This window comes from Pollicipes pollicipes, unplaced genomic scaffold (genome assembly GCF_011947565.3).
Source record: "Pollicipes pollicipes isolate AB1234 unplaced genomic scaffold, Ppol_2.1 Scaffold_6686;HRSCAF=7923_pilon_pilon_pilon, whole genome shotgun sequence".
Lineage (NCBI taxonomy): Eukaryota > Metazoa > Arthropoda > Thecostraca > Pollicipedomorpha > Pollicipedidae > Pollicipes > Pollicipes pollicipes.
Genome location: NW_023596921.1, coordinates 26,049,035 through 26,076,271, shown reverse-complemented (window position 1 = coordinate 26,076,271; position 27,237 = coordinate 26,049,035). Strand labels below are relative to the sequence as shown.

Genomic DNA, 27,237 nt, shown 5'->3' with positions numbered 1-27,237 from the left:
TAGGTCCTGTACTCACTTTGGTGACTACGTGGTTCAAGCGTTACTTTTTTGGCATGAAGTACATTGGTGTTCTTATCGGTCGGAGCAGAGCTAGGTCACGTATACAGAGCTTTGCTGGTTTATATTCAAGTCTGCGTATGTTGTCTGGAAGTCAGGGCTCCTCCGCATACAGTTTCGCCTTTCCCCTGCACGAATCCCGGCCACTTGCGGGATCTAGGTCCTGAAACAAGTCCACGGCACGTTGCCACCACGGGAAGCTATGCAATGTGCGTGCGAGCTTTGCTGGCGACTGTTAATGCTAGGGCATTGGAAGGGCTTGCACATCTTTTACATCGTCCTTAGAAGCTGACTCAAAGGTGAAAAATGTGTCCGTGCCGGCTACTTCTGTCCCGATAGTTCAGTTGGTTAGAGCGCCTGCGTCGTAATCCACCCACCTGTGGCGGGGTCGGGTCGGGTCAGCACAGACCCCCGCCATTTGTCGTTGATTGGGATGACCTGGCGGCAGGTGGCGGCGGCCACGCTGTGGTGTGGTGTCAATCGTTGGTATCAAGGAGGTGTAATCATGGTGTCAAGGTGTGGTGCCATCATTGGCCAGGGCGGACTGTGCCGAGCATTGCGGCGCATGAGACTTTTGCCGCAGGATTCTGCCATTGCTCCAACATTCCACGATCGATTGGAGGCGTCGGGATTCAGGCAACAAGCAACGCTTACTATGGGCACTGATCCAAAAATTATATCCACACAAAAGGTTCGGATTCTTTTAGCGAGAGCAAAAAATGGAAAAACATAGCATATGTATATATATATATATATATGCATATGTGTGTGTGTGTGTGGGTGTGGGTGTATATATATATATATGCTATGTATATATATGCTATATATATATGCTATATATATATATATATATATATATATATATATATATATATATATACCTTAATATCCTGCGCAACTCCCAGCCTATATGGAAGCAGCTGGCTGCCGCAGCGTTCGTAGCATAGTGGCATAGCATCTGGCTAGAAATGAATGCTCTTTTGGAACAAATTTTTGAGCCGTAGCGATCGCGGTTACTTTGTGGTATTCACCATATGAGAAATGAAATCTCATATGCTAACTTTTGCGTACTTTCTATTATTCAAAACCGCACCGACCGCTCTGAATTACGACATGGGCACGTGGACACCACAACACTACTACCATCTAGTAAACGCGTTAGTTAGCGGTGCATGACAAATATGCTCGCCCCACGTCATAATGCTCAAACAATAATTCACGTACAGAAGAAGGGCGCCTCCCGTTTCCTCGCCCGATCACGGACTGGTTTCGAGGTCGACCTCCGCGGGGTGCGCTGGTCAGAGCGATCAGTTATGAGACACGGCCAAGAGCCCCCAGCTGGAAAAGGACCTGTCGCGGTGTGGCACAACATTCGCATTACGGTCGGCGGTGCGCTGCCGCGAGCGGGAAGGTCACCTGCGCTTTCGATTCCGCGGATGCGCCGCCACCACCGAACGATCCCTGTTTCCACATGATCGCCCGCGTCCGCTCGTAGCCGGCGGGGCTTCCTTTCAGGGCCGGCGCTCAGCCGCGCGCCCCGTTCATCTGCCGCTCACATCCGCTCGCCTGACGTCACGCGCCCCATGCCGGCAGCGAGCGTGGAGCTGGGCGGCGCCGTGCGGCGACACGTCATCCCCAGCCTGCTGCCGGCCGCCGCCTACGTCATCAATGTGACGGCCGCCAACCCAGCGGGCGTCGCCTCGCACGTGACGCTGGTCAGGACGCGCGAGTCTGTCGGTAGGTCTGGCACTCCTGCGCGTGACGCTGGTCAGGACGCGCGAGTATGTCGGTAGGTCTGACACGCCTGCACGTGACTCTGGCTCGGACGCGCGGGTGTGTCGGTAGGTCTCACACTCGTGCGCGTGATGCTGGTCAGGACGCACCGATCTGTCAGTAGGTCTCACACTCCTGCACGTAACGCTGGTCAGGACGCACGGGTCTGTCAGTAGGTCTCACACTCCTGCACGTGACGCTGGTCAGGACGCACGGGTATGTTGGTAGGTCTCACACTCCTGCACGTGACGCTGGTCAGGACGCACGGGTATGTTGGTAGGTCTCACACTCGAGCGCGTGACGCTGGTCAGGACGCACGGGTCTGTTAGTAGGTCTGGCACTCCTGCACGTGACGCTGGTCAGGACGCACCGGTATGTTGGTAGGTCTCACACTCGTGCGCGTGACGCTGGTCAGGACGCACGGATCTGTCAGTTGGTCTGACACTCCTGCACGTGAGAACCCTCGAAAATGTCTGATAAGTGTTAAGTGTGCATGCGTGGCCGGCAGCGATGATCCGTCCAGCAGATCCGGCACTGACCAGCAACGCAACCTAATGGTCATGTGGAGCTCCTAGCTCCGGTCAGATCCGCGCTGGCTTGACATGCTCATGCTGCACGAGGCCCATACCATGGATGAAAACACTCTTCAATAATGCAGGGTTTCTAACTGGCTGAGAGCCAAGGTACGGCAGGTGGCCCGCGTCAATATCGAGGGGGCTGCGATCAAGTGAGTGGTTGCCTTCAGGAACTGTTGTGCGACTGTTCAGCCTAAGAGGTGGTCCCACTGATTTTTGGAGGGATGTTTGTCATGAGCGAGTGAAGGTCCCAATGCCGGACGGATTTTGTGTGACGGGGAGCCAGCGTACGGTAGGAGGCCCCTGTGATGGGCGAAAGAAGGTCCCCACCATGCGCCAAATTTAGTGTGACCAGCTGGCCTCGTTTCCGAGCCACAAATGCATTTGCGTTTTATAAACTGACGGACATTATAGCAATGATCATGAAACAGAGAGTCTTGTGAAATTTTAGAAATTGAAGATCCTATAGGGAGCAATAAAATGCGGGCTAGCTTTTTTCAAAATTGGCCGAGTAGTCCCCGATATTTCATGAGGGGAATCTCTCATACCAGTTTTGCAACCATTCTGGCAGCAAGCGGACAAATTTTGTCGGAAAGTTCCATTTTAGGTGTTGAAAGAACATTCAGGTCTTAGTGGGCCCCTTCATGAATTTGAGAATCCTTTGACCCTTGGTAGCTCTGGTTGTATGATAGTTTCCTTGCATTTTCCGTATTTGCTCTTTTTGTCCCATGTCTTGTCACACAAAAACAAACGAGAAATTTGCAGCTTTTCTGGTAGGAGCTGATTTAAAACTTTTGTTATCAATATGCACATGTTCAGTACATTTGCGCCGCTTTTCTCGGTCTGTTTTACTTAGTCTCAGTGATCTTTGAAATTTGAACTATTTGGCTCCCCATTTTGCTTGCAGTATGCATGCATCCATGCATTAGTAGGGTGGGAGAGAGAAAATGCAGCTTTCGAAGGGCCAGCGTAAGCCATTGGGGGGGGGGGGGGGGAGAGGGGCAGTGGCCCGCTGATAAAGTCACAAATGGACACCCGAATGATGTGGCTATGGAAATGAACAAATCCGTTGTACACTAATAAAGATTTATGTGTGAATGCAGATCGGCTTTTCAAATTTCTGCAAACACATGAAAGAAACGAATGGAAACTGTGCGACTATTTTTCAACGCCTTGTAACATATTTCGCGTGTCCTTGTACACTAGCTGTTTAGTGACAAACTTTGTATTGTATCCCCCCCCCCTCCATTGCGAAATCCTGCGTACGCCTCTGGTACGCTACATAGTGCCCATCCGGTTCTGCGACTGCGGCGGCCCGGAGGGGCAGTGACGGGCTCTGGGGTCGTGCGCTGAGGTCAGGGGTCGGGCTTCAGTCGGGCGCCGCCGGCGGTGAAGCGCGGGCTGCCGCCTCGCATCGGCGCGCACGAGAGTCCCGGATGTCACTTGCCGGCGCGACCGCTGCGCCGCCGCGGCGTCGGACAGGGACGCCGGCGGAGGGTGTGCCAACCGACGATCGGACCGCAAACAGGAATAAGGAGAGTGAATGAGACAGGTGCCTGGGCTGTGATTGCCCTGCCCAGCACTCATGTGCCGGTGCGTTAGAATTACTGTTCGGTTGGAATATGCAGGCATGCGTGCAGCTAGCATTTCTGATGTTCTATTTCATGCTCCATGGTGACAGGGAATTAGATTGGCCCGTGAGATATTTGAGCTTTACGACACGAGCTAATCGGCCTGGTTTGACAAGCGATTACCTTTACGTTAGGCCGGGAACTGTTTCCCACGTTTAGCGCGTTGCTTTGGGCGCTCGGGCAGCTGAAACTCAGCGTGAAGAATGCGCAGTGTCTCCGCCACAAATCAACCGTTCGGAAAACCGATGTGTTTTAAGTGATTCATTCCGTGCCACACTCGGATGCTTCATGTTACTTTAAGCAAAAGTTCCGGAATTGTTCCAATAGGACAGCACGACGGGCAACGGCACTTTGCATAGCGGTTGCCGCCAGAGCCATGAATCTAGGTGACAAGTAGCCAAAGCGCCAAATGACTCTACCTACTACATAAACTTCTTTCGTGACGCAATCAAGCAATGAAGTAACATGCCTGCATTCCTCGTTATAAAAATATTACTTAGTGTAGTTTTCAAACGTGAATCTGGTTATGCCAGGCATCATGCTTGCCCCAATTCCTCCAAATGCAAAAGAGTCCCTTTAGGAGTTTTTTCAGGAAAATGTCATTGAAGTGCAGCCCGGTTTTTCACAATTTTACCCCAGGAAGAGCTTCCTTGAAACTTCTAAAAGTGGTAAATTTGTGAATTACTATTGTAAATAAGTGTTCAATATCAAGTTTGGCGCCGATATTTTTTATGAAATTGAGACCAAGGCATACACATTATATACAGGGCATACAAGGCATAGGTACATCATACACATTAGTCATGTACGTGTTCATGTTCCAGACGCGTATACGTGCTCCGAAATATGCTAGCAAATATGCTAGCTGCATGACCCACTTACTTTACTAACGCGAAATGACTGTGAGAATGAATAAATCTTGACCATGAGCATAATACAGCTTTTGAGGCGGCATTATGTTTGAGGCTTGTGTTACGTCCCCATGACGCTGCTCGCGCATGTCCGGGTGACTTTCAGATAGGCGGCGCGTAAAAGGCTGCCCACGTTCGTGTGCTTCAAGCTCAGAAACAAGTGGGTTAGAAGTCTTAAACAGGGTTTGACTGTGACCTGCAGGGAACGATCATGAAAATTGGCACGTCAACTAACACTTCCATGCGAATGGGGAACCATTCCTATCCTGTTCCTTCACCTGTACATTCCTTCGCCTGTTCATTGTAGCCCGTCCGTGAGTGGACGCCAAAAATGCCTTTAACCCGGGCTAGAGTGGCATGGCGGCTCGTGGAAAGCGATAATATCCAAACCGTATTTTGTAGGCTCACCATTCACATTCCCACATAGGCGAGAAAGCGTCATTATGTGCCATGTAGCTTCTCTGTGTTCTGTGGTCTGACGCATGTGGTCGTGATGATCCATCACAACTCGACCCCTAGAGACGGCAGTGCAAAGTGGAAGCCGGTGCAAGGAAGGAGGCAGCGGCCCTTCATTCATATTATCCATTTTCAACAACCCAACTTTTCGAAACACGAATCCAAAAGTAAAATTTTGTATTGAGTTGGTTGTCTAAAAATATTATTGGCCCTGAATGATAACTTATGGTATGATGGTGATAATTGCTCGCATTTGTTATTGCTGAGATGTAAAAGAATGTCTTCTTAATTAAACACACTCTTTTACCTCTCAGCTATAACAAATATGATAGCTGAAATATAGATATGGTCTATACATGTGTATATATATATATATATATATATATATATATATATATATATATAGATCAAAAAATAGATATAATAAATTGCACTTTTTACAGCTGAGATGTAAAAGAATGTCTTCTTAATTGAAAACATGCTTTCACATCTCAGCTATAAAAGGTTGTTGTGTGACAGCCTGAGGTTTGTGCAAAGACCGACTTTTTTGTTCATTTTCGTAATTTACCGTGTTATGAGTCGTTTTTACTCCATATGTTGCACAAAGCTCACCCCTACTAACCGTTCTAAAAACGACGGAGAGAAAAGTGATGCTTGAAAAGATGCGCATTGACGAAACTTTAGAAAAAGTCACGACATTTTTGTTTGCTGCTAAGGAACGGCCTTTGTTTGCCGGGTAAACAAACATGCACCAGCGGTGGGACGTGGGGGAGGGGCTCAGAGCTCACCATAAGGTCATAATTCCAAACGTTCAAAACGTGCTAGCAACCGATGCCTCGAAAACTGCACGGGAACGTGATGGCTATACCGTGCGAAGCTGGCGTCATGGCATCAGTAGGCGTAAGTTATTCAAAGCGAACATGAAATCCCTGTTCCAAACACATGACGGCGGGCGGCTGAGTGAGAATAGGGGCGTGGGACAGAAATCCGGAAGCAAAGGTCGGGGTGACCAGCAGCCTAACAATCTCATGGAGGGTTTCTTGTGATTTCTTATGTTGTGTTAAGAAATGGTAAGCTTATTGGGTTCGGTATTGATGCGTCGGTATCAGTCCACCCTCAGAAACAGTACTGTAGTGTTCGTTTAAAAGCCTCATTTGCCAAAAGATGTTAAACTATAATAACGTTTCTTTGCTTCGCCAGGAATCTCCTTTATTCACGACCATAGACCATTTCGGGTTCGATCGTGAATTTGTCTTCAAATATCTTATCGATGGTCAGGTTGCAAAACCGTTCTGTTCAGTTCAGTTCATTTTTATCGACGAATGAATGTAGCAAGTGAATTATTGATTAATGATTTGTAGGTTGATAGTATAGTAATACATTAATTACAAGAACGTAAACACATCCAAACAGGTGTCAAAAATATGAAATAGTATTCATCAACAACTTGTCGTTACACAGCGCAAGCCTATCATCTAGTTTCTTAACAAGATCCCTGGGGGTGCGAGAGGCGATGAAAGTCAGTGGCAGACGGCCTAAGGATGAGGCCATGCGATTCGAAAAGGTCTTTCTAGCTATCGACAAGCGGAGAGCTGGCAGCACAAGGGTGCCCAGGCCGCTGCACCTGGGTCGCACGCTGGCATATAGCGGGTGAGGGGTAAACGGGACCGTACCGCCACCGGATCCCGCGAATCATCCAGATCTCTGAGCACAACAATGCTGTCACGATAGATCAATTACACGAGATCAGTTGCATGTGATATGTTCATGATGATGATCAATCTCACAAGACCAGTTACCCACGCCAACCCAGCGCTTTGGCAGCCGGCGATGTGTAATATCGTCACCGAGCCTCGGCTATGATCCCGGTCTCACAGCCCTCCACCTCTACCACCGAGCCCCGGCTATGATCCCGGTCTCACAGCCCGCCACCTCTACCACCGAGCCCCGGCTATGATCCCGGTCTCACAGCCCGCCACCTCTACCACCGAGCCCCGGCTATGATCCCGGTCTCACAGCCCGCCACCTCTACCACCGAGCCCCGGCTATGATCCCGGTCTCACAGCCCGCCACCTCTACCACCGAGCCCCGGCTATGATCCCGGTCTCACAGCCCGCCACCTCTACCACCGAGCCCCGGCTATGATCCCGGTCTCACGGCCCGCCACCTCTACCACCGGCCCCGGCTATGATCCCGGTCTCACAGCCCGCCACCTCTACCACCGAGCCCCGGCTATGATCCCGGTCTCACAGCCCGCCACCTCTACCACTATGTTGTTGACACGCTGCAGCCCCTCCCCGCATCGAGGGGCAGTAATGGACATGGGACAGTATAGGGCAGGAGGGAAAACGTGCGACTGGATACGAAGCTTACTGGCCGTGGGGTGAGGTGGCGACGCGTTTTATATCGAGAAGGATGGAGTTGCACTTCTTGACAAAATCGGACTTGTGATTCTCCCAGGAAAGTAGTGCAAATAATAAAAGCATTAGTACTGCCAGGATGGAGAAAGACGAAAAAAGGAGGAAATGATGAGTTAAGAAATGGAATCGAGCTAAGACATGGTCTATGGTCGTGAATAAAGGAGATTCCTGGTGAAGCAAAGAAATGTTATTATGGTTTAACATCGTTTGGCAAATGAGGCTTTGAAATGAGCACTACAGTACTGTTTCTGAGGATGGACCGATACCGACGCAACCCTGATCTGGGGGCTCCACTCTCAACTGTTGCCTTGGCTTATAATAGTGTCAACTGGACGATGCTTTGGGCCTCTACCAGCTTTTGCTCTTTAACAGTGCCCCTCTGGCCCAGTATATTCACACTTATGAACGACGTGTCTTCTGGACACGGTGGAGTGTGCTCAGTAATCGATCCTCCTAGGTCACCGCGATATCATGGAAATGAGCCGACTGGTCACCACACGTGACCGCCCCCACAGCCACGGATCCTCCGAGGTCGCCGTCTCCTTGAAATAAGCCCACCGTTCACCACCCGTGACCGTCTCCACAGCCACACTTTGCTCAGTACACGACACCCTTCTCTGTCATTGTGCGTAACATATATGTCAAGGTGTGCTTTGACGATCGATGATATCAGTGATGTGGTTTTGGCTAGCTGTGATTTCGAGGCGTGCTTTTGCAATGAGCGGTGTAAATAAAAGGCACTTGTTAGTAATCATGAATTAAATTAAAAGTATGAGTAGAAGCTTCTGCTAAAAAAACACGGGGGGAGGCGAAAATGAGTGTGACCACATTGTGTTCACTTTTTGTGGCTTCCTCCCCTCCGGGCGGGTCCGTTGACCTTGAGTTTCCCTCCCCTCCTCCTCCCCCTCACCACCACCACTTTTACCAGTCTGAGCCCCCAACGTGCGGGACGTAGCCCCTGATAGCACGGACGGGTAAGAGCAACGATTGGTTCCATCTAACACATGTCACGCACGCAACAGCATGGCATCTGCTCAGTCAGCTCTGCTGGATTTGCATGGTAAAGGCTCCCAGCGTTGCCAATCTTGCGTGTGTGCTGCCGATTTTCTGTGACCCTGATCTGTCACATGCGTGTCACAGTGTCTGTGTTGTATTGCTCTCTGTGATCCACGTGAATCCGTGTGCTGCCACTGCTCTGACACAGCTGTTCCTGTCCCCACTTAGCCGAACTCTCACTCTCAGTGTCTGCAGTGGTATTCGGTCAAGGCTAGTCATCAAACTGACGCATCACCAGCCCAGGGCGGTGCCCTTCAAGCGGCCGGCTGACCCGCGACGCCTCTGCCCCGCAGACGTGGGCGCCTCCTCAGTGCCAGCCGACCTGCGGCCGGGCCCCACGCTGGGCCTGCGCGTCGTGGTGCCCGTGGTCGCCTCCCTCGTCAGCCTGCTGATGGTCGCCTCGGCCGCGTATCTATGCGTCCGGAAGAGTGAGTGCACGGTAGAAAGGTCCCCGCAGGCGCCGCCGGCCTCGCATCGTTGCTGGTGACCTTTGGCCGCCGGCCGGTGGCCAGGTTTCCGATGCAACGCAAACGCCACGGTCTGCTAGAAACAGAGGTGTTCGTTTTGGCGCCGTGCCAGCCCACGTAGGGATGTGTTCCTGCGACCCAGCACGTGGCTGGCGAGCGATCCGACCGGCCGGCCAGCCTGATGTAATAGCCGTCAGCTGTCCCGTCGTCACGACAATGACAATCAGCTGGCTCCGGGTTCTATGGGACACTGCCGCCGGCTTTGTGGTCGTCGATGGTGAAATGTGCAGAGAGTGGACAGCTCATATCCATGGTCCTGTCCATGAGTCTCAGGTGAAAAGCCAATCTATTAAGCGGGGACCCTACGTCAGCTTTTACTGCCCTCCCGAGAAAAGGCGGTGACATGACTCTCCACAAGTGAAGACGTTGAGCAACTGGTGACGCATGGGTGAGCTCTGACGGTCGGGGTCTGGTCCTGCCTGTTGCCCAGGGCGGCGGAAAGTGCCGCTGTACTTGGCGGAGCCGCCGGGGTACGCCGTCGGTGGCAAGGCCCCGGAGCCACCTCCGCCGCCGCCGCCGCCGCCGCCACCGCCGTCGCTGCCGGCGTCTGTTGCGGAGCCCCAGAAGCGTGAAGGTCAGTCAACGCCGAGCTGCTATAAAGCTGGTCGAGTAACTGGGATCGCTTCTTGGCGTGTGACTTGTTTCTTGGCCGGCTGTAGGCCGAGCATGTGCTGCTCAGCTCAGCTTAGCATGCAAGATGTAAGGCAAGCCCAGTTTAATATGCTGGTCTGTTTTATGTCGGCAAGGAGTCATTTAGGTATTAGTTAATGGTGGGGAATAACGATTGTCGCACTGGCTCCTTTTAAAATAATGGCATGACTTGGGCTGCCAATATCTCCACAGCAGAATCATGGCATGATTTGGGCTGTCAATATCTCCTCGGCAGAATCATGTAATTTGACGATTCAGTCTGCCGTGGAATGAGCTAGACTGGCCTGGTCCCGCCATGTACGTTAGGAGGGAATCTATTCATCGTGACATCGGCTGTAGTCCGCGCACGTTGCAGGGCTTTGTAACCATCTCATGCCGAACCGCTCACCAAGTGCATACGGCCCGCTGATGCTCCTCTGTCAAGCTCCAGGTGCTCGACAGGATGCAGATGCTCCAGATGCTCCAGATGATCCAGATGCTCCTTTTTCCGCCTGGTGTGAAATCCGTGATATGATTTGATTGTCACGAAATTTTGACAGCCTTATTAGCTGCTGGTGAATCGATGCAATTTTGACGAAGTTTTGGCGATCTAACCAAGTTGGACATGATGTCGGTCGTGAGTTGAATTGGGCGGTGACGCCGGACTGGCGGCGGGCTGAGCGGTCCGTGGGACTCGGGTTCCCGTCTGGAACGCCGGACGGGCGGCGGGGTGAGCGGTCGGTGGAACCCGGGCCCGCGTCTGTTCACCGTCGCGAGATATGGTCAGGGCGGAGAGAGGTAGTCAGAAACGTTGCTCAACCTTCCTAGCCGTTACCACCTGCGTGGCCTGGCACCCCAGGCGGGCCTGCCCTATAGTCTGCGGGGGGCCGTCTCCGGGAGGACGGAGCGGGCGGTGGGCGCTGTACCGGCTGATGACATCTGCCCCAGGTCTCGCCGAGGACATGAGACAGGTAGGGGTGGGAGATTACGTCAGGTGGTCCGGTGACTTATGGGTACGCTAAGGACAGGCAAGGGACGGAAGCCGCTCAAAGGACCAGAAATGTGAACGTGAGGAAGAAAGATGAAGAAATGTGTAGATACTAGAAATGGGAACGTTCACATTTAGACCTCTGCAGAGTATAGCTCCCCCCAAGCCGCGGTCTAATATATAAGTTCGGATAGTTTGTATGAAGCCGCCTCGGACACTGAAATGACCCCGAACGGTTGGTTACTCATCAGCGGCTCACACAAGATTCCTGTGAAGACGTGGAAGGTTAAGGTTCAGGGTTCAAGTGACGAACAGCCAGTTAAAGGTTTGGCAATACAGTTGGAGTCGTGCAGCAAGTATTGTACAGCCTGTGTGAATTATTGTACATCCTCTCCGTCACAGTGATCATTGGTGAGTCCTGTTGAGGAGAAGGGGAGATGCTTTTAAAATGGATTCATTATATTTTGCGGAAGCTCGCTGAGGCGCATAGTGTAGGAAGGGGAGCGACCCACCCCCTCTGTGGATATGTTCAATGAAACCCTGGCGCGACGTTTATGGCAACAAAAAAGAGAACCAGCTGGAAAATGCTGACATCGCGGGGTATAAACTGTCGCTGATGCAGCCTGAGTGTACCTGCAGCAAAGGAAGGCTTCTGACATCACTGGTGACCTCCTATGTAGAATGCTATACGTCATGTCAGTACCACACTGGGTCACCAAGGAAAATCCAGTTCCAGTGTATAATGTGTCAATATTAATTCTGAACAGTGCAAAATGCATTTTGAATTCCTGTTCGAGATCGGCAAGGGGCTTTGGGACGTCGCAGCTGTCTTCAGTGAGCAACCGCATGCTGTTCTGGTCTGGGAACGGATGCAGTGGTGCACTGTTCGCATTGTTACGCTCCGCCTTGCTGCTGGTGATATGGTCTGGCCGGAGCGCGCTGGGCTGCTGCTGGGTACGAACCTCAGGTCAGGCGAGCTCTCGCCTTACTGTCGATGACCGAGCCGTTTTAAAATGGCTGCCGAGGGGCTGTGCGACACTAACAATGTCTGCAGCCGTGTCCGGCAGACGGGACGGGGGCATCATTATTCAGTGAATTGGGGCGGCTCGCTGCAGGTGGCCAACTGGGAATGCGTCACAAGCTCCGTTCAGCCAGTTTGATGTACACAAAACACACAAATACAGAACATTCGAGCTTATTCTCTTAAAAATTTAGAGTGGTTTAGCAGCCTCCGAGAAGCCAAGGAAGCTGCGGATCTTCTAGGAACCTTCGGACCAAATTATGCGTATTGATAAAAACGGCAGTTTTCTAATGCGACCTTATAGGTAAAGTCCGGCTACCACAGTGCTCTTGTGGCCTTTGGACACTTCCCACTCGAAGATGAAGTTTGTCACCCTGTCTTCCTTAATTATGAACATTGAATGCCGAACGTGCGAACATCGGATGATCCCTCCCTGTCGGAGATCTCATAATGCCCTTGCCCTTTCCAACAGTTTCCAATTGTCCAATAGTCAAATAATTGACTCGCCATTATTTTCTTGAGGCGCAATTCCACCGCTGCTTGCCTTCGGATGGTCATGAACCTAGTCCCCGTCCCCTCGCTGGTTCAAAACATAGCCCCACCGCCACTCTAGACCCTGTCCCATCGCCACTCCAGACTCCGGTCCCACCACCACTCCAGACCCCAGTCCCATCGCCACTCCAGACCCTGGCCTATCGCCACTCCAGACTCCAGTCCCACCACCAGTTCAGACCCCAGTCCCACCGCCACTCCAGACCCCAGTCCCACCACCACTCCAGACCCTAGTCCCATCGCCACTCCAGACCCTGGCCTATCGCCACTCCAGACCCTGTACCACCGCCACTCCAGACCCCGGTCCCACCACCAGTTCAGACCGCAGTCCCACCGCCACTCCAGACCCCAGTCCCACCGCCACTCCAGACCTTGTCCCATCGCTACTCCAGGCCCCAGTCCCACCGCCTGTCCAAATCCAAGTCCCATCGCTTCTCCATACCCAGTCCCAGCGCTACTCCAGATTCCAGTCCCATCGCCTCTCCAGACCCAGTCCCATCACTTCCACAGACCCCAGTCCCAGCGCCACTCCAGCCCCCAGTGCCATGGGCGGTCCGAGTGCGGCGCCGCCGCCGGCCTGGCCGCCCCGTCGCTGGGCGGGCGGATGGGCCGTTTCGTAAGCAGGGACGCCTGGTCGATCGCCGGCGGGCCGACGATTTAATGGCCGGCCGCCAGCGCCCCGGGGCTGGCCGTTTGACCGGCGCCGAACGCCGCATGAAAAGTGAATGTGCGCGCGTCTGACAGGGTTCAAAGGTCAGCTCGGGCGGCCGGGCAAGGTCGTTCGCGCACGTCCGCAGGGCAGCGGCTCACCGCTGGTCGGCGGACGCGGTGATGAATGTTGAGATGTGTACGGTGAGCGGCGCAGGGTCACTCGAAGCTGCGGAAGAACTGGTGCCCCGAAGACGTCACGTCCGCCCTGGTGCGCAAGAATAATAGTCTTCGAAATATTGCCTGGCATTGGACGGAATATTGGCTGGTTGTTTTAACGTGAGGGGGTCGGTGAATGAGAAGGATGAGCATGGATATTGGCCGTTAAGTAGCAGCCGCCCGATGGGTCGATATCATACCTTCAGCTCTCACTGATCCTCGCCATTCCCACTGAGAAAGGAAAGGTTTTTGCATGATGAACAAAAAGCGTGATTTGTTGGAGCGTGATTGAAAAGCGTTATTCGTTGAAGAAGCGTGACGATGCGTTGGAATTTGAATTGGATCAGTGGGTCATCTACGGTCCAATGACGACCTCTGCTCATGCGTCCGATACCCAGGACCACAAATTTGATACGGATCAACTGCCGAGGTCGTGTAGGTGCGTAATCAAATCAGGACTGTCGCCTTGTCACTGCAACGCGTATGCACGCAACCTGTCTCACTACTGTATTTTAAAGTTGGGAGCCTCGAAGACAATTGCTAATGATTTTGAAGTGTTGAATTGCTGTTGATGCACGTGATGGACCTTCGCATTCTACCCGTGAACTTCGACGATCAACAGCGAATCATTCCCTCCTGTGTGATGACGTCACTCTTCCCGCCACCTGCGCCGGCAGATGTATGCCCGTACGCCACGTATTACCCGGCGTCGCGGAGCCGGGCGCCGGGGCTGACCTCAGGTCACTGTGCGTCGCTGCCGACCCCGCTGGCCGCTGACCCGAGCGTCGACATGGAGGCCGCGTACGCCGACCCACGGCAGCACCTGCTCAGGCTGCCCCTGCACGGCCCGCCCCAGGTAACCGGCCTCAGCAGTACTACCCGTGACGTCACTGTGCGACGTGCGTCACTGGGGTCCAAGCCGTTTTGGTGGCGTCTTGTGTATGGCGCCTGAGGTGAGCTCGGTGAATGTACTAAATGCCCGAATATGCACACAGCTGTATACCGAATCTCATTGTCCTGTAAGACATTGTCTCATTGTCCTGTAAGTTTTTAGTGTGTAATTGAATCTTGCATTGCATCCCAGTGCGGTTACTCTTACCGTATTTCTTCCCATTTGTGTGATGTAATTTTTCATTTGTCCCATTTATGTCATGCAGTATATCGCAATGCAACCTGTTCTTACCGCGTTCCCTCCCACTTGTGCATTCAGTTCACCAATAGACGAGCTATTCAACTCATTTTGCCTACACGCCTTCCTTACCGGATGTACTGCTGTTATTGCTCGGACGCCTCTTGTCGATTGTGCAATGTGTATGATCAGGCCGTTTGTTTTTGTGCACTTGTTATTAGAAGTCTCTTTTACTCAAAAATTGCCAAATGTCAATGGGCGAGAGGCGTCCAGAGACAAAGCCGGCGGCCACGCCGGTGTTCGGAGCTTTCAGGGCATTCGCGTCATGTGCGCGAATGTCAGCGACGCTGCCCTCTCTGTGTTTCGGTTCGCTTTTTTCTTGTATTGCTTTATTCCTCATGGGTGTGTTGTAGGTACTTCACGGAATGTCCATAGTGTATTTCGTCCTATTGCCGGTTCTATTGCGTGGCCCAGATTTCAGCAGGGCTGGCCTGTGAGTCACCCCGATGCAATGAAACTTACAAAAGTGTCTGGGATCGGACTCGAGGTACCCAAAAGTTACTGGGGTCCCCCCCCCCCTCCGATCCCACCGGTGGTTACGCCTATGATAACTGCATAGTTAATATAAGGCCCTGTGGATTCTCCTAAAGATGTGGGGGGGGGGGGGGGAATGGGGGCTGGGTTGGTCCAATCAGTTCAGACATGCAGTCTCAGGCAGCTGGGGCCAGTTTGGCGGGAAGCGGCCTACTCCCCCCCCCCCCCATGATATGACTTACTCGTCAAATGGCCCCTTATTTCGAACACCCCGTTTATGGATCATTTAATTTTGAGAGGCCATTTCTGAGCTCTCTTCTGGACTCTCACTGAGAGTCCTGAGCACCCGGGGGAGCATTTCATTTGTCAAATGTTCAGCGACCAATGTCTCAGCAGGCAGAAAGATCCCTTAGTAGCATCTTGCACTCATATTATCGCCACAGTCTTTGCGCAGATAAGAGGCGATTATCGAGACATCTGAACCAGAAGAAATGGCAGAAGTGACCAGAACAAAGATTGAACACCTTGGGGATATACATGAAAAATGTATGTCTGACTCAGTGAATAAAATCGTTTTTGTAACCACAGTTAAGCAGCTGTTTAATGCAAACATTAATACACAAATTGTTTGTATTACCGCCACTAGGATTTCGACACTTGTGCGCATGTGATGTATCACCAAACGCTTGGCAGCATCAATTAATGGCCTGGATGAAAGCGTTGAAAGTTGGACTGTGCACTGATAATTTTCTTGGTCATTTCCGTTTTAATCGAAAGATTATTTGTGCCCAAAAAGCAAAATTAACGTACGTCTTATCGCCATGTGAGCCAAGCTTAGTATGCTGATGTGTTTGTCTGTATATATAGAAATATATATATATATATATATATATATATATATATATATATACGTATATAGTTATATGTGTATGCTGCCTTAAATCGGATGTGGCTAGTTGGTTTCAACCAAATCTGGGTAAATTTTAACAGCATGGGCATGTGGTTGGCCGATTTTTTTCAATGAGACGTTCGCAGAGAGTTGTTGATTTTGCATGACCTGTTTTGCTGATGTGTGTTGTGCCACGTGATATGGCACGGGTAATCTGGTCTTGGCATCTTTGCTAGAGAAATCATGGCGTGCCATTTCTCATATTGACTTGTGCGGCTACACTATTCTAGCCAGCCGTCTAGTATGATCCGCAACCCGACCGAAGAGCTCACGGCTTAACACCGTATCGGATGTGGCTAGTTGGTAGGCCAAGAAGTGGCGTCTACAGCCCACGTCGAGTAATTGACCTAACTGGTTTGTCTTCACCAGATAACTGGCATCTCAACTGAGCTGGATGGTCACGTTCCACAGGAGATGGCTAACTTCATAACAGGCGCGCAGCGGGGAGCTGGCGTGGGCGCGGCCCTTGACGCGTCACGGCGAGTAGGACCCAGCAGTATTAGCACTTACGGCAGGCTTCACGTTCCACACCGACCCCTACCCGCTTCATGTACAACGGCGCTCTTTCATTCATTCGCACAGCGGCCTTTCACGCCGGCTTAAGCGGATAAAACGAAAGCACTTCTGCGGGCGAGTCTCAAACCATCGGCCGTCCGTCATGACACGAGCCGAAACCGGACTGGTCGCACTTTGTTCTGTTCGAGTATTGGTGCTCATGATCACCACCCGGAGCCTTCTGCCATTCGGAGTCGCTGCCCGGTAACCCCTCCAGGTTTCCTTCCTAGCTGTCCCATGCGTGGAGCGTGTTTCCAGCGTTCGCGCCAGCCGTGTTACGCAGGATGTGGCGTGCGCTGCAGCTGCGGGCCGCATCCCCGTGCCGCCATCAACGCCATCGATCTCTTCCGGTGCCCTGTGACCCCCGGCTGAGTACGGTGTCACGCTCACCCAGGCCTCGGAGACGCTGCTATCCCCGAGCCCCGAGCGGCGCTGCGGTGTGCTCGCTCGACCGAGTTCACTCACGCGCGCGCTCGGGGCTGGCGTTTTGTCTGCGCGCTGTGACGTGGCTGGCGTGGCAATGGCTGTTGTGTCGCGTACAACGGGGCGTTGACTCAGTACGCACATGAGAAACCGACTGAGCGGCCTTCAGACTGTGACCGCCCGCACCTCCCGCGGCGTCACGGAGTGAGGAATGTGATCGCCATCCTCTGGAGGAGGGCACTCCGGCTCGGGGGCGCATCCCCCGACCACGCAGCCGGTCGCTTCTCACGCCTATCCAGCTGCTCGCGCCCTATCGCACGTTTCATCAGGTCACGCAGCTACGCACAACCTCCCGCGAGCGCGTCATTGACGGGTAGGAATCCGAACGATGTATGAAGCGAAACCGGGTGATAAAACGATGGGGGCCACCACGACGCTGCCTGCTATCTGATCACGTTCACGTCTTCGCTCATCGCGCGATAAGGTCTCCCATCCTTCCGTCCAGCTGCCCCGTAACCTGTCTTTGGATGGAGGCTGTCTGGTCGGATATCTGCTCAGGGCTAGTCTTTGTCCTCCGCGTGACCGGGCTGGTGCTCGTCGCGCTCCGCCCCGACGACAAATGCGGCGCGCGCGTCGCACCGCGCTCTTGCGACAGATGCGGCCCGTTCCGCTTCGACCCGCCGCGGCGGCTGGGGAAGTCAGAGAATCGTACCATTCCCTGTGTGTGAGGCAGTGGAAAAACTACCATGACGTTACACGCGTCCAATCCCCAAAGCTCACATCTCCTAGGAAAGCGTTGGAACTCGTATCTCAGCCCGGAATGATACTGTTTGCCTCGCATGTAAAGAATATACACACCGTTGGAACTCGTAGCTCAGTCCGGAATGATACTGTTTGCTTCGCATGTAAAGAATACACACACCGTTGGACCTCGTAGCTCAGCCCGAAATGATACTGTTTGCTTCGCATGTAAAGAATACACACACTGTTGGAACTCGTAGCTCAGCCCGAAATGATACTATTTGCTTCGCATGTAAAGAATACACACACCGTTGGAACTCGTAGCGTAGCCCGAAATGATACTGTTTGCTTCGCATGTAAAGAATACATACACCTGCTATGATTTGCACGAATTCCTGTCGACAAAAATATTGTGCGTCTCCTGCAGGTTTGGGAACAATTATTACAATGTGAGCATGGAATCTGAACGGAATAGCTACGAGTAACCCTGGGGCCAGTTCCAAACTCAGTCATCAACCAGCCGTGCACCCTTGTAATCTCCACAATGTGGCTATTCCGGCTATGCGTCAGGTTTCACAGGCGTACTCACACACATGCACACTGGCAAATGCGCACGCACACGGAGCAAGACTATCGGATGAACGGATCATGGCCTTGACTATCTATCCCACTGGCGTTTTCATGTGCGACACGGATGGACACTGCATCGCGGTACAGCACACGCTCTTTTAGAGATAGTAGTGAAATAATAATAATAAATCATTCTTAAACAAGCGCTGAGGACCAGTAGTTGGTTGCAATGCCACCCAAACGCGTCCTGACATCGTGCAAAGAATGGTACTGGTAATATTTTAATTTTGGCTATTAGACCTGGTTACAGTTATTGGACCACCACTAACACGTTCAGGGACTGGTGGCATTGTGGCAATTCGAGAATATTTGTTATCAGCTGTCTCGGTTTACTCGTGTCTCGTGTTACTCGCCAGTAGCTTTTAGAATTAAGGCTTTTGCCATAACCGCACAAATAATTTAGGTACATTTCTGCCAAAAATGATTTGCATAGCAACAGATATGGCCGGCCGGGCGGCCTCTAACCGAAGAAAGACCGGACTTTGCCACACTGAATCGTCTCGGCTGTGACTGAGCTTTTTTATGGGGGCGAATATCAGCGCACAAAGTCACGGCTGAAGTGATTGTGGCAAATTCGTCACAATCTAGATGGTTTGGTGTCGCTCGCTTTGACCGGCGTGAGATATTACAGGGGCTGGTATACGTGCCACCAGCATGTGCACTACCGGTATGTGGACCAAGTGTGCGCAATGCTATGCAATTCCGGGACAACGTTTGCTAAAGATGGTTATTTTGTGAAACGTCAGGAACACCTATGTAAGCTAAATATACGTTTTAGATGTCTTGAAATGACTTGATAACTTCAGATGGCTTGATAGTGGTGACCCCGAGTTCAAGACGCCAACATGGGAACATACGAGGATAGCTTCTCAAATTTGAATATTGCGCATTTTAGGTCCGCTTTTGGACAACGGACTTCGCATTTCAATTTTCTCAAGTATATCTAGTGACACGTGTCTGCAGTTGAATCTCGATCTTGTAAGTGGGAACGTCATTTTGTTATTTCGATGAAAATACCAACAATTAATTTCCCTTCAGTAACATCGTAGCGTGAAGTATGCGACAGTTGCGCGTTATGGTGGGTCGACGTGCGACAGTTGCGCGTTATGGTGGGTCGACGTGCGACAGTTGCGCGTTATGGTGGGTCGACGTGCGACAGTTGCGTGTTATGGTGGGTCGACGCAACAGCCCGCTACGCACCGTCGATCTGACCCTTAAGAAGGCTAAACCTAGCTTTCCTCCCGGGCGAGTCGACCGCCGCAGTGTAACCAGTTTGTGATACAACTGTCGGTTATTTCCGCACTCCTGAGCCTTCTGCTCGTCCGACCCTGCACTCTGCTGGCCGTCTCCCTGTCCTCCTCACCGCATCCCTCTGACCCCGGGCTTGTCATCCCCTGCCCGTCCCCGTGCTCCTCACCACAGCTCGGATGCGCCCCGGGTAGTCCCGGTGCCGCGCGGCGCCGACCGCCGCTGCTGGCCCATCCACACGGCGTCACTTCCCTGCCGCACCTGGCAGGCCTTTCACTCTCGTTCGACCGCGGCGACCGCCCATCTCCGGCGTCTGCACCTCTCTCGGAATCCCAAGAGGGTCGACTCCGGTGCCGCTCGCGGTGCGACCCGTGACCCCCGCGCCGCCCGCGAGCTGTGCGGACGCCAGCAGTCGGACGCCAGAGGTCGTGTTGTGTTGGTCACTGGGGACGTGTGACCCTATGACCAACACAACACAACACAATACACGTGTGACATGATATCAGCGGATCCCAAGATTGCAGCCTGTGTATAGATGTACGGTTATGATCGACCAATCGAGTGGTGCCATGTGGTAGAGACGCTTGCGTGGTCGTTTCCGGGCAGCGTGGTCTGCGTGGTCGTTTCCGGGCAGCGTGGTCTGCGTGGTCGTTTCCGGGCAGCGTGGTCTGCGTGGTCGTTTCCGGCCAGCGTGGTCTGCGTGGTCGTTTCCGGGCAGCGTGGTCTGCGTGGTCGTTTCCGGGCAGCGTGGTCTGCGTGGTCGTTTCCGGGCAGCGTGGTCTGCGTGGTCGTTTCCGGGCAGCGTGGTCTGCGTGGTCGTTTCCGGGCAGCGTGGTCTCATTGTCCGGCTCATGGGGTGGAACGGCATCTTCGTTTGGGAAATCATATCGTATTCAGCCATTGGTGGTATGGTCTGAATCCGAGAGGAGACGTGCGATCTACTCGTCTCTGTTACACAGTCTGAAATACGCCGTCTCATGATCCAGTAGTGCGGCGCGCATCGCTGTCTGCACATCCCCGTCTGCTCGGAGCACATCCCCGTCTGTTTGGCGCACATCCCCGTCTGCTCGGTACACATCCCCGTCTGATCGGTGCACATCCCCGTCTGCTCGGTACACATCCCCGTCTGCTCGGTGCACATCCCCGTCTGCTCGGAGCACATCCCCGTCTGTTTGGCGCACATCCCCGTCTGCTCGGTACACATCCCCGTCTGATCGGTGCACATCCCCGTCTGCTCGGTGCACATCCCCGTCTGATCGGTACACATCCCCGTCTGCTCGGTGCACATCCCCGTCTGCTCGGCGCACATCCCGTCTGCTCGGTGCACATCGCCGTCTGCTCGGTGCACATCCCCGTCTGCTCGGCGCACATCGCCGTCTGCTCGGCGCACATCCCCGTCTGCTCGGTGCACATCCCCGTCTGCTCGGCGCACATCCCGTCTGCTCGGTGCACATCGCCGTCTGCTCGGTGCACATCCCCGTCTGCTCGGCGCACATCCCGTCTGCTCGGTGCACATCGCCGTCTGCTCGGCGCACATCCCCGTCTGCTCGGTGCACATCCCTGTCTGCTCGGCGCATATCGCCGTCTGCTCGGCGCACATCGCCGTCTGCTCGGTGCACATCCCCGTCTGATCGGTGCACATCCCCGTCTGCTCGGCGCACATCGCCGTCTGCTCGGCGCACATCCCCGTCTGCTCGGTGCACATCCCCGTCTGCTCGGTGCACATCCCCGTCTGCTCGGCGCGGATTTCCGGCTGTGGATTTGCTCCTGGCATTCCCTGTGCGCTGCCGCCGGTCCGGGGAGGCACGCTCCAAAACCTCCCGGCGATCACCTCTCACACAGCACACACAAAAAACATCGGAGCAGCGCACCGACACGGACACTGCCGCGGCCTTCACAGCCGTGAACCGATCGGTCACGAGCGGCACCCGGTCGCTGCCGGCGCGGCACGCCTCGATGAGCGACCGTCGAGAAGACGTGACAGCGCTGCCTGTAGTACTCAATGATCGCAGTTGTAGCAGGTTGGGTGTACAGATCAAGATTTGTCCATTTGTAGCGTGGCATTGTGCCCAGCTTATCGCGTGGGACTGAGGTAGATGTCATGCCTTAACTCTCGCCTTGCGGGAGCTTTTTCCCCTTTGCCCTACGAGTGAAGCCTCAGAGATAACAGGAGACCTATGGGGCTCTGATCTTAGGGCTAAGACAGGGAACAATGAGCGAGCTAAAGCCACCGGAGAATGGCTATGGAAAGCTCTCGGTAAATTGTAGAAGATAGGTGTGCCTTAGCAATGGTGAATGCGACCTTAAACGGGCAAAATTAGGTCATGTAAATCGGTCCTTTGTGAAGCTCTTCCGCTATATCGGGCATTAAGCATGCCACGACATTCGAGAAGACGGTGTCTAATGGTTGAAAAATATATCAGGCCGTCACTTGAGGAAAGCGACACTTGTGATCTATGCCATGTCATGTCAGGTCAGTGGGATGAAGACTTTTATAGTATTAACCTGTAACGTGGTATGAAGAACTAAGCATACCATACCAAATGAGAAGAAGGCTAAGAAGGGCCTTGCAACATTGTTAGATATGTACATACTATTATGGTTTGAATCAAACCCATGACATTCCGGGCTCCTATCTAGTCAAGCAGTTCAAAGTTGAACCCAGCTTTGATGGCCCTACCCTACTTAGTGTGCCAGGATGATGGAAATGTTGTTCAGAGTGGTGCCACGGCGGTGGTGTGGGTCCACGACTGACACAGCCGCTGTTGATGTGCATCCGCAGCGGCAGCGGGTGCGCAGTCTGCCGGTCAGCGATGAGTACGACTCACCCGACTCGGACTCGGACTCGGTGGGCGTGCTGGGTCAGGGCAGGTCAGCGTCCCTGCGCAGGGCCCACCGCCACCACGCGAGAGGTCAGTGGACGCGGCGACGCTGAGGGCTCTCCGCGCTTGCTTTGTGCCGTTGTGAAATGCCGCCACGTGGTCTGGTCCGGTCCTTCTAGAGCCGTTACGGTCATTGCTATGGACGGCTCTACCGGTACTGGTATAGAAACACGGCGGTCCCTCTCCCAAGGGACCAGTCAGCGCCTTTTGTCGGCGTGTGTTGCAGCAGCCGGCATTTTATTGCACATGCCATGCAGCTGCAGGTGACATCTGTCATGCGTGCAACGATGACAACCGTAACGCATTACGGCACTGAAACGACGCTTGTGCATGTATGTCAGTGGCGCAATGTTAAGCGCTGAAATGTTCACGCTGTCACGCCCAGACACCATTGTTATCGGCTCATATTTGCCTGTTGGTCAAGTTCGGAGAGGTTGATGCTGGTGCAGATGTATTGCAGTAAGACTGAGAGAAGTGCTACGGTATAGCAAGAAAGGCCCTCCCGAAGGAGCCAATCGCTGTCCATGTGCCGTCTTACTTGCGTAGTATGAGATGAATGTGTCGTGATAAAGCGCCTCTTCTCCAAAAGTCATGTTTCCATGTCAGTTGGTTATTGGATCTGCCCGCGTCGCTACTCGGGAGCCCTCGCAGTGGTCTATTCTGGGTAATCTCGACAGCCACCTTTTCTGGTTGACTGGGCAGAGTGCATGGTGGTGGTGCCGATATTCAGGAGTCATGTTTTTTTAATTACATAGGCATGTGGTCCATAAACATGAAAATATATTTTATCCGTTAAGTCATAGCTGATGCTAGTAACTCTTGAGCGTGCTGACCAGCGACCGCAGCTTCAAAGAATTCAGTTCAAAAACGGTGCGTCGTTTTTTTCGACCTAGGTACTCAGAAACGTCATATTGCATGCATTAGTGGTATATTTCTTATGTGGTCAGCCCTTGGCATCATTCACTTTCTGTTATGTTCTAAGATCATGATCCGAGTGAGCAGCTTTTGGGGGGGGGGGGGGGGAGGAGTGGGAAGCTCTGATAAATGGAGACGCACCTAACTGTTGTCTGTTCAAGGCCTGATCCCACGCTCGATTGGGTGAAGTATTTCTCATTTTGAGCTAGTTAGCAAGATACTTTGTATTTGACATAAGCGTAGCATGTTTATACAAACCTAAGCGAACATCACTAAACCAAGTCTTGGCTTAACTTCTTCTTACGGCCGGCTCATTCGCCTTGCCATCTCCAACTATCACGTCGTGTAGTGCGTTTGCTCATTCGGTGCCGGACTGGTCCATCAGCTTTCCGTTTTACATCGCTATATACGTCTCGGACCAGTCGATCTTATCTTCGGCTGTGCTCAGCGACGCTCTCCGGGTCGGCGGCGACACGATGGCGGGACTAGTCACGTGGCGTGGCGTGACACACAGCCGCGTGGTCGGCGTGACACGGGTCTGTCTCGTTACTCGAATTGCTACAGGGCGGGCGCCTTTTTCGTGCCCCGGTTGGGGCACGAAACACAGGGAACGTTTATGTATGTGTGTGTTTAGAAGAGAAGTGTCATGGGGAAAGGGATTGGTCGGAGGACCGGGAGCTGTCACGAGCAAATGTTGGTCTCTAACAGCCGGCGCCATGAGTGGGAGTCTGTTTCGCGGCTTGGCCGTGTGGCGCGAGGGACCGTCCATGACCGTGCGTTGGGTGTGGCAGCTTTCGGCCGCCCTACCGTGGCAGTAGACGTGCCGACCACTGGCTGTTCGCGTCCAGCCTGCCGACTGAAGCTGACACAGGCACTGGCGCTCAACTGTCAGGCGCCTAATAGGTCAGGTAGTGGGACTTGCCAACTTTTGACGCGGACAGTGTGGGTCCGGCCGGGGTGACCTTGCTGGGTAGCTGAACGGTATGAGCAGTGGGGTTTCTGCGCGGACATGGTGGGTGTGATGTGGGCCGAGGGAGGCTCAGTGTGGAAAGGAGGGTCCTTCTGTGGACGACTGATGTGGTCGGCGTGGGTGTGCAAGGTCCTGTCGTAGGAGCAGCGGCCGTGGCCGACCGACCCCCCCCCCCCCCCCCCTAGTTTACGGTGACCATTCACTGGCACGGACGCCAGGACCATGGCACTTTCGCCCCGTGAGAGGTCGGCGCTATCTATTCCGGTGCTGAGATCACTCCCTAGGCGCGCCCGTGGTAGAATGTTCTGGGCCTTATTCGGCCGTACCGGGTGGCCGGATGTACCACCGGCTACGGCCGAGCAGGATAGACATCTGACTCAGTGAAGGTGAATCTTCTCGTGATAAACGACATGTGCTCACAAACGTTGCTCAACATCGGCGGTCGCCCTGGTAGATCAAGTGTATGGATAGAAAGTAGAAAGGAATCGACGCATGCATGCGAGCGCAGACACGTTAGCACGTGTAAGCTGGTAATTTAGCGGCAGGTGTCGCTGAAGACGCCCCTGGAGACGCTCTGTCACTGGATGACTGATGGCGGCCTCTGCTGAGGAAGGCCTGTCACTTACAGGCTCCGCTATATATTCATTGTCCTTAAGCTTTTACTGTAATGTCGCCATGCTGTCGGAAAGCAGAGATAATGGAGGCTAAAAGCATCCCAAGAAGCGGTCGGAACCAAAATAGTTTGTTTAGGTAATCCGTCCCGTGGATCACCGGGGGGGGGGGGGGGGGGGGGACGGAATTCGGTCATCATGTCCTTTCACTTGATATTAGGACCAAGAATCGTTTCTCTCTCTCTTCCTGCATATACGACTGGAGACATGTGTAATGCCTTGGGAGAAAATGTTATATATAGAGAGGAGAGAGAGAGAGAGAGAGAGAGAGAGAGAGGAGAGAGAGAGAGAGAGAGAGAGAGAGAGAGAGAGAGAGAGAGAGAGAGAGCGGAGACTATATATATATATATATATATATATATTATATATTATTATATCTATATATATATATATCTATATATATATATATATATATATATATATAGATATATATATATACATATGACGTCCCGCGCACGCGACCCAAGGTCAGGCCACGGGCGACTCTCGGCTGGCCGTGCTGCCCGCTCTGGTACGTCTCGGTGACGGGAACGATGTGAGCAGCTGGGTAGTGTCTGCGTCGCCGCTAGACCGCGCTGGCTGACGAGTGGCTGCGGCTCTCCTAGTGTCGCACTATACTCTTCTTACTTGTCGGCTTACATGTGTTGTTTGTTTTAGATCCGAGGAGCGTCCCGCCTGTTTACATGCGTAGTGTCCGTCCTGACCTCTGGTTATGTACCTGTTTCCGCTCACCTGAACCATGTCCCCCCGCTGGTACTAACGATGCTTGAGGAAGCGCAGGTACTACACATTACACCACACTACTCGCTATTGTGCCCTGCTGACCCACATGGCGCTTCCTTTCTAACCCACACAGCAACCGCTCTGGCGCTGCTTCTAAACCACACCCCGCCCCGCTGCTAAACTCATCGTCGTCTCGCTGCGCCGATCTACACGCCGCTGCCGTGCTAACGTGATCGGCAGCCGTGATCGCCGCTATCGTGCTGACGTGATCCGCCGCTGCCGTGCTTACGTGATCGCCGCTGCCGTGCTGACGTGATCGCACGCTGCCGTGCTGACGTGATCGCCGCTGCCGTGCTGACGTGATCGCCGCTGCCGTGCCGACGTGATCGCCGCTGCCGTGCTGACGTGATCGCCGCTGCCGTGCTGACGTGATCGCCGCTGCCGTGCTGACGTGATCGCCGCTGCCGTGCTGACGTGATCGCCGCTGCCGTGCCGACGTGATCGCGCCGCTGCCGTGCTGACGTGATCGCCGCTGCCGTGCCGATGTGATCGCCGCTGCCGTGCTGACGTGATCGCCGCTGCCGTGCTGACTTGATCGCCGCTGCCCGTGCCGACGTGATCGCCGCTGCCGTGCTGACGTGATCGCCGCTGCCGTGGCCGACGTGATCGCCGCTGCCGTGCTGACGTGATCGCCGCGGCCGTGCTGACGTGATCGCCGCTGCCGTGCTGACGTGATCGCCGCTGCCGTGCTGACGTGATCGCCGCTGCCGTGCCGACTGATCGCCGCTGCCGTCTGACGTGATCGCCGCTGCCGTGCCGAATGTGATCGCCGCTGCCGTCTGACCGTGATCGCCCGCGGCCGTGGCTGACGTGATCGCGCCTGCCGTGCTGACGTGATCGCCGCTGCCGTGCTGACGCGATCGCCGCTGCCGGTGCTGACGTGATCGCCGCTGCCGGTGCTGACGTGATCGCCGCTGCCGTGCTGACGTGATCGCCCTTGCCGTGCCGACGTGATCGCCGATGCCGTGCTGACTGATCGCCGCTGCCGTGCTGACGTGATCGCCGCCTGCCGTGCTGATGTGATCGCCGCTGCCGTGCTGACGTGTTTCGCCGCTCGCCGACAGATCAGCGGTCGTACGGCCGAGTCCTCCAGCTCCTCCTGCCAGGCGTCACCTGACCTCAGGTCGAGATCGCTCTCGTCGAAGCGTGCCCGGCGGAAGAGGTGGGTTAAGGAGCAGCGGGCGACCCCGGAGGCTGCTTCCCACAGCCGCCGCTCCCTTCCGCCACTCGTCAGACGTCCCATGAGAGGCGGCACCAACCCCGCTCCGGCGCGCCGGCGGCCCGCCGCGGCCGTCAGAAACTGGAGCGCGAACCCCTGTGTGCCAATATAATTGTGGGTTATT

General features: G+C 53.7%; 1 protein-coding gene across 1 annotated transcript; it reads left to right on the top strand.

The window, feature by feature from the left end:
• The first annotated feature begins 1,699 nt into the window (after window positions 1-1,699).
• Window positions 1,700-27,011, top strand: LOC119108114 (WAS/WASL-interacting protein family member 3). Its single transcript, XM_037231692.1, has 6 exons — window positions 1,700-1,794; window positions 9,173-9,307; window positions 9,837-9,980; window positions 14,142-14,320; window positions 22,456-22,585; window positions 26,959-27,011. The coding sequence occupies exons 2-6, from the start codon at window positions 9,271-9,273 to the stop codon at window positions 27,009-27,011; spliced, it is 543 nt and encodes a 180-aa protein (XP_037087587.1). The 5' UTR covers window positions 1,700-1,794; window positions 9,173-9,270.
• The last annotated feature ends 226 nt before the right edge of the window (window positions 27,012-27,237 follow it).